Source organism: Silurus meridionalis, chromosome 12, assembly GCF_014805685.1.
Source record: "Silurus meridionalis isolate SWU-2019-XX chromosome 12, ASM1480568v1, whole genome shotgun sequence".
NCBI lineage: Eukaryota > Metazoa > Chordata > Actinopteri > Siluriformes > Siluridae > Silurus > Silurus meridionalis.
The window spans coordinates 5,461,348-5,469,409 of NC_060895.1; the positions used below are offsets into that span (position 1 = coordinate 5,461,348).

At 39.3% G+C, this 8,062-nt stretch overlaps 1 protein-coding gene across 1 annotated transcript; it reads right to left on the reverse strand.

The window, feature by feature from the left end:
• Nucleotides 1-643: 643 nt before the first annotated feature.
• Nucleotides 644-1,900, reverse strand: LOC124394834 (odorant receptor 131-2-like). The gene has a single exon (XM_046863313.1). It carries the CDS (start codon nucleotides 1,898-1,900, stop codon nucleotides 926-928), a length of 975 nt encoding a protein of 324 aa, XP_046719269.1. The 3' UTR covers nucleotides 644-925.
• Between the last annotated feature and the right edge of the window lie 6,162 nt (nucleotides 1,901-8,062).

Consider the following 8,062-nt stretch of genomic DNA (forward strand, 5'->3'; position numbering starts at 1 on the left):
ATAATATGTATATATATATCAGTTATACTATAATATACTATATTAATCAGTTGCATGAAGTTCTCAGGGAGGACAGCCATGCAAAATGTTGCATTTTTGTTAAGATATTGTAGAAATTGAGGGACAAGTACAATATAAACAGTTACATAGGGTTTCATTTTAGGCCCGTAACTATGAAAAGTGAAAGAAATTTGTTTTTACACTGCTTCAAGAGAAATTGTTTTGTGCTACCAGCACAAAATACAGTCTTGTCTAGTTTATTTTAAAGCTAAGCACAAAGCTAAGCACCAAACACCTTAACTAAACCTCTGGGAGTTTAATTATTGGTAATACAGTCAGTGTATTCAATTAATATTTTTTCAGACAAGAAAGTCTCATAGAACAAATTACAAAGGTTGATAGCCAATTACAATTGTAGTTCATGAGCATAAAAAAAAGATTTGTACCCACACACAGTAATATAGGCAAACAGTACAATGTATTAGAAGGCAGAATATATCACAGTACACCATGTAGCACTCCACATGTAACAATGGGATTAGACACATAACAAAATCACATTCACTATTAATCAGTGCTAAACTGAACCCTTTTGAGCGAATTAATTTGTTTGTACATTAAATTCGTAAGATTGAGCATTCTATGGTATTCAAGCAAACAACCAAAATCAGGCAAAATAACCAAAGGACCTGTGATATAGTCTTGTCTAACTCTCACCTTGTGTTACTCTTGACTTGATTATAAAGAAATGGCTAGATTAATTAATTTCATAATGTTTTATAGCCTTAAATTGCTAAAAGCCCTTTATGTTATCTATAATATAAAATTTCCTAATGTCTGTAAAACCAGACGATATCAAAGTGTGTGTGTGTGTGTTTGTGTGTATATATAAAGAAAATATATATTATGCTAATAACTTTTTCTTTTATTTATTATTACAATTTTTCTTTGGATTTGAGACTCTCTCAGATGAAACATGATTTTGTCTACATCTGACAAAGTACAATAGGGTAGCATAAAACTGTTCATCTCTTAGGCCGTAAACAAATGGACTGACTGCCCTAGCAATGACAGTGAACATTATAAAGTTAAAAAATCGTACTGACAAATATACCTGGATATCCAGCTCAATGATTAGTGCTTCAATATAGGGACAAATAATTTCAGTTGTACAGAGGGTAAGCTGAAGCATATGCAATGTGATGGTGCGCAGACCTTTGACTGCTAAGTTCTTGTTAACAGAGGCTGCTCGGGCAGAGATCATAATCATAACATAGCAAAATATCTCAACAAGTAAAACTAGTGTAAAACCAAAAAAATGTAGAATACCTCTTATTAAGCGGTGCGAGCTATCTGGCATCATGATTTCATAATGACAGAAGGTAAATTGAGACATGTATTCTTTCGAGGCAGTTGTAACAAGGATCAACAAATCCACAAATGGCTTAAGGAAACATGTGATCCAAATGATTAGAATAACTGTAAGGGTCCTGTGGACAGTAGAGATAGCACTATGTCTCAGTGGCATGCAAATGGCCACGTAACGTTCGACGCACATTGCAGTAATAGTTAGTGGTGTGCACGTTGTTAGTGTTTCCATGAGCATGCAAATGGGAATACAGAATGCCATGGGCATCAGTATATAGCTGTAAGAGAGAAATATTACAAAATCTGTCAGAATAAGAAAAATCAAATCTACAAATAAGGTATAGGCAAACAGTATATAGCGTGTTTCAGTTCTGAAAGATTGTTTTCTGAAAAAGGTTAGAATCATGAGGATGTTGATATAGATAAATGGCCACACAAAGATCTGGGTTAAAGCCATTGATACATTCAGCCGTAGTGAACCTGACTGGACCAGTTGCAAATGATGGCTGCTGTTACACTCCTCTGGACACATATCTAGGGAAAAACATGGCCATGTAATTACAACTGGCATGAAAATTGTACAAAAATTATTAAATAGTATAGACTATTTAATTATAATTTTAACTATAATTATATTATAGTTAAAATTATACAATCCCTATAATTTGTAGAGATTATAGAGATTATACAAATAATTATTAATCATAAGTGATACATTTTATACATTTAAAAAAAAAAATACAACAGATGATACCAGAAACATCTACTAATGCATGTGGATAAAGATGTGAATGCAGCTCATTTTTTAATGCATTACCTGCAGCTGTAATAAGGGTTTCCTGGATAAGGAACTCTGTGCAAAAACATATATATAGGTTTGACATACTCATTATAATATGCAATTACTGATCATTAATATGTAAGTTTGGGTAAACAGAAGGTGAGGGGGTGGGCAACGGTGAGGCTTGAAGCAGATGTATTTGCATACGATTATATGAAGCATGCAAAAAAGGAAAATTGTTGATAGTGTGTTTGTTATGAGCACTCTAAACTGATCAGTATGTAACTCACATGATTTGCTAGGTTTTAAATAATCACTGTCATGTTTTTAAACTTTAATTTAACTATACAGCTAAAATTATCTTGTATGCTGAAACTTTTGCCAACAATGACCCAGTAATTAATGATTTGGTTTTATAAATTTTTTTTAAAGCTCAAAAAAATCATTCACTCATTCATGTTTGCTAACATCTGTTTGCCAAAGAGAACACTATTCAGAGGCAGGCAAGGACGAAGTGGGCAAATCCGAGGAGGAAAGAGGGGCAAAAACAGTGGTCACTGGACACATGAAACATGCTTAACTCGAACGAAAGAGAGAGAGGGAGAGGAAAGGATATGGATTATTATGTGTCCTTGTTGTATGAATGTTGTATGAATATTTGCTATGGCAGCAGAACTAAAAGGGAGAACTAGAAGGTAACACAGACATGAGGTATCTCTGGGATAAAAGACGACCCACCACACCACCGTCAACAATCCTGAGTGAACGTGTGAGAGTGAGGTGACGACAGCATACAAATATCCCAGTTCACTGAACACACTACATCCATGATCTCTCCAGATCTGCTGCTTTACTTAAGAAGAATCTACTGATAAATTACTTAAATAAAATAAATATGTTTTCAGACTTGACTTAAACACTGAGACTGTGTCTGAGTCCCGAACACTAAATTGTATTTATTCTCTGTATGTATGTAATCAGTATTATGGTAAAAATATATATTTTTTCAAATTACTAATGATTGATTATTACTTTCTAATTTTTACTTAAAAATGTAACTGGGATTACCCATTAAGGAACTTCATAAAACAGTAACCCCATTATTCATTACTTTATATATCATCTGGCAGTTTATAGTTTAATTATAGTATAATTTCAATGCTTTATCTAAAGACAAAAGAGAAGTCACAGTTGTATAAGTAAGCATGCTTTAAATGAGTTGCCATTTGTATTAGTTAAATTAAAAAGCTTACAGAGTATTATGTTCCAACTAAATTTACATACATATAACTAACACCATGCCAGTCACATTGGAAGCATATAGTCTAGTAATAATGTAGAATTTATATGACTCTCTCTCTCTCTCTCTCTCTCTCTCTCTCTCTCTCTCTATATATATATATATATATATATATATATATATATATATATATATATGTTGCTGGCAAGAGTGGTCACAAAAGGTGAACACCTGTAAAGGACTTTTTTGTATGCTGTCGTCCCCTCACATTCACACGTTCACTCAGGTTTGTTGACGGTGGTGTGGTGGGTCGTCTCTTATTCCAAAGAACCCTCATGTCTGTATTACCTTCTGGTTCTCCCTTGTAGTTATGCTGCCATAGCGAGTCTTGCCAGAGTCCAAACTGCACAGTGACATTAACTTTCATACACCAATAAGGACACTTAATAATCCATATCCTTCTCTTCCTGTCACCCTCTCTCTCTCTCTCTCTCTCTCTCTCACTTTCTCTCTCTCTCGTCAAACATGCTCCTGAGGTTCCAGTGACCACTGTTCCTGCCCCTCTCCCCTCCGTGGATCTTCCCACTTCATCCAGGCCTGCCTCTGGATCGTGTTCTCTTCGACAGGAGGCCACTCTGTGCAGCTTGGGACGGTTTCTCATCAACACCTTGGGTGGTTACATGAAATTCCGGAGTAAGAACAGGCGCTTTGAGGATGGATTGGTCTGTAGTTAATGTCAACAGTCTGCTACACTGACTCAGAAATACAGTTCGCTTCTGATCATCATCACTGTACCCTACGACATTGTAGATCTGCTTCAAATGGACATTCGGTGCAACCCAGATGAGGATGGGTTCCCTCTTGAGTCTGGTTCCTCTCAAGGTTTCTTCCTAATGCCATCTCGGGGAGTTTTTCCTTGCCACAGTTGCTCAACAGGGACAAACTTACTTACAAAGAACATATTTACTTTTAATCACCACATAATCTGTGTAAAGCTGCTTTGAGACAATGTTCATTGTTAATAGCTCTATACAAATAAAAATGAATTGAATTGAATTGAAATGCCATATTTGTGTATATATTGTCCAGTCTTTTTTGTCCCAGTTGGATGCATTGTGTTTTGATTAAAAGGTCATTAGTTGCTTTTATTAAAGTACTTTATCCTGAGTGCCTGCAACACATATGTCCCTAAGTCTGTCCCCAATTTCTGACATTTCTTAACATCAAAGTAAAACAAAGCACACATCATTAGTTGCCTTAGGTTGTATAATGAAAATAAAAGTGAAAACACACACACACACACACACACACACACACACACACACACACACACACACCAATAGTTACATTTATTCTCTATTTACTTCTGCTAAAGGAGCTAAACTTTTTCATGACAAATTATATGACAAATTTGAATGCCAATGTTATTTGGTACGTTATTGCAACGAAGCTTAATAAGAATTAAATTTATTAGGGACTTCATGATTCTGGTTGAGAAGGTACACAGCATATCACACAAGACAAGGATCATAGTGTCAGGACCACTTCCCACATACTAGTGAGGAATTGAGAGGTTCAGTTGACTTTTTGCTTTAAATGAATAGGTACAATCATGGTGTCGAGAACACAAACTTCACTTTCTTGATAACTGGATTGTTTATTGGGAGCTTCTCAGGTTTTTCTGCCCTGATGGCCTGCACCCCAGCAGAATTGGAGCGCCAGTCCCATCAGACAACTTCTCCAGGATGCTACACACCATCTAACTGGTAAAACATCATGTAATTCACAATTATGATTGCTGTTTTACAACAAACCAAATCGTTACAAGTACACATATAGCCCATTTAATAGAAACCGTGTCTATTCCCCATATAGTAAGACTAAATGAATACAGTACAAGATCAAGAAATTAATCCAGCCATTAGGGTTGCACAAGCCAGTGCACTCTTAGTGCCGGTCCTAAACCCGGGTAAATGGGGAGGGTTGTGTTAGGAAGGACATCCAGCATAAAACATGTGCCAAATCAAATATGTGGATAACGAAAAAGAAATGACCACCACAGGTATTGTTAGCTAACAGGGTACCGGTGGAAAATGGGCTACTGTTGGCCGAAGGAGGAGAAGAAGAGGAGGAAGATGTTTATAGAGACAGCAGGGAAAAAAGAAGTGTATGAGAGTGGAGGTTCGGGTGGGTATTTCAAATGTTGCTACTATGACTGGTAAAGGGAAAGAGGTAGCTGATATGATGGAGAGGAGAAAGGTAGATATGTTGTGTGTTCAGGAGACCAAGTGGAAAGGGAGTAAGACCAGGAACATTAGAGGTGGGTTTAAACTGTTCTATAATAGTGTGGATGAAAAGAGAAGTGGTGTAGGGGTGATCCTAAAGGAAAAATACAGTAAGTGTGTAGTGGAGGTGAAGAAAGTTTCTGATAGGGTGATGATCGTGAAGATGAAAGTTGAAGGGATGATGATAAATGTCATCAGTGCTTATGCTCCACAAGTCAGCTGTGAGATGGAGGAGAAGGAAAAATTCTGGAGTGAGTTGGATGAAGTGGTAGAAGTTGTACCTGTGAGTGATAAGTGATTGGGGTGGATTTCAATGGGCATGTCGGTGAAGGGAACAGAGGTGATGAGGAGGTGATGGGTAGGTATGGCTTTAAGGAAAGGAATGTGGAAGGACAGATGGTGGTAAATTTTGCTAAAAGGATGGAAATGGCAGTGGCACTTATTTTAAGAAGAAGGAGGATCACAGGTTGATGTATAAGAGTGGAGGAAGGTGCACACAGGTGGACTATGTTCTATGTAGGAGATGCAACCTGAAGGAGATTGGAGACTGTAAGGTGTCGGCAGGGGACAGTGTAGCTAGACAGCATCGGATGGTGATCTGTAGGATGGTTTTGGAGTTGAAGAAGCAGAGGAGGAAAGTGAAGACTGAAAGAAGAATAAGATGGTGGAAACTGAAGGCGGAAGACTGTAGTGTGAGATTCAGGGAAGAGGTTAGAGAGGGGCTCGTGGTGGTGAGGAGGTGCTGGATGATTGGGCAACTACTGCAGAAGTGATAAAGGAGACAGCTAGAAAGGTACTTGGTGTGACATCTGGAAAGAGAATGAGGAAGTGCAGGAGAGCATAAAGAGAAGGAGGTTGGCAAAACAGAATTGGGATCGACAGAGAGATGAGAAAAGTAGGCAGGAGTACAAGGAGATGCGACAGCAGGTAAAGAGGGATATGGCGAAAGCCAAGGAAAAGGCATATGAGGAGCTGTATAAAAGTTACTAAGGAAGGAGAAAAGGATTTGTACCGATTGGCCAGGCAGAGGGACCGAGCTGGGAAGAATGTGCTGCAAGTTTAAGCAATAAAGGATGGAGATGGAAATGTGTTGACTAGTGAGGAGAGTGTGTTGAGAAGATGGAGTATTTTGAGCAGCTGATGAACGAGAAAAATGAGAGCGAGGGAAGGTTGGATGGTGTGGAGTTGGTGAAGCCAACCACAGGAAGTGGATAAAATTCCCATGAAGTTATGGGAAAGAGGAAGAGCACCACAGATGCATTATTTGCGTTGAGAATGTTGATGGAGAAGTATAGAGAAGTTTAGAAGGAGTAGCATTGTGTGTTTGTGGATTTAGAGAAAGCGTACAACAGGGTGCCAAGAGAGGAGTTGTGGTACTGTATGAGGTGTGTCAGAGAAGTATGTGAAGGTGGTGCAGGACATGTATGGAGACAGTGTGACAGCATTAAAGTGTGCAATAGGAACGACAGACTGGTTCAAGGTGGAGGTTGGACTGCATCAAGGATCGGCTCTGAGCCCTTTCCTGTTTGCAGTGGTGATGGACTGGTTGATAGACAAGGTCAGACAGGAGTCCCCATGGACTATGATGTTTGCGGATGATTTTGTTATTTGTGGTGAGAGTAGGGAGCAGGTGGAGAAGAGCCTGGGGAGGTGGAGGTACGTGCTGGAGGAAAGGGGAATGAAAGTCAGTAGGAGTAAGACAGAGTACATGTGTGTGAATGAGAGGGAGGGCAGTGGAGTGGTGCGGTTGCAGGGAGAAGAGGTGGTGGAGGTGGAGGAGTTCAGGTACCTGGGGTCAACAGTGCAAAGTAATGGAGAGTGTGTTAAAGAAGTGAAAAAAGAGTGCAGGCAGGGTGGAGTGGGTGGAGAAAAGTGGCAGGAGTGATTTGTGATAGAAGGGTATCTGCTAGAGTGAAAGGGAACGGTTATAGGACTGTGGTGAGACCTGCAATGTTGTATGGTTTAGAGACAGTGGCAGTGAGTAAAAGACATGAGGCGGAGCTGGAGGTAGCGGAGCTGAAGATGTTGAGGTTTTCGTTGGGAGTGACGAGGACGGACAGGATTAGAAATGAGTTTATTAGAGGGTCAGAGCATGTAGGACATTTTGGAGACAAGGTGAGGCAGGCGCGATTGAGATGGTTTGGACATGTTCAGAGGAGGGACATGGGGTAGGAGAATGCTGAGGATGGAGCCACCAGGAAGGAGGAAAAGAGGAAGACCAAGGAGGCGGTTTATGGATGTGGTGAGGGAAGACATGCAGGCAGTTGGGTTGAAAGAGGCAGATGTGGAGGACAGGGGGGTATGGAGACGGATGATCCACTGTGGCGACCCCTAATGGGAGAAGCCGAAAGAAGAGGAGAAGAACAAGATCAAGAAATTATCTTATTA

Excerpts from the sequence above, each read along its gene's own strand:
- LOC124394834 (XM_046863313.1), bottom strand. The coding sequence starts at position 1,900 with ATGTGTCCAGAGGAGTGTAACAGCAGCCATCATTTGCAACTGGTCCAG.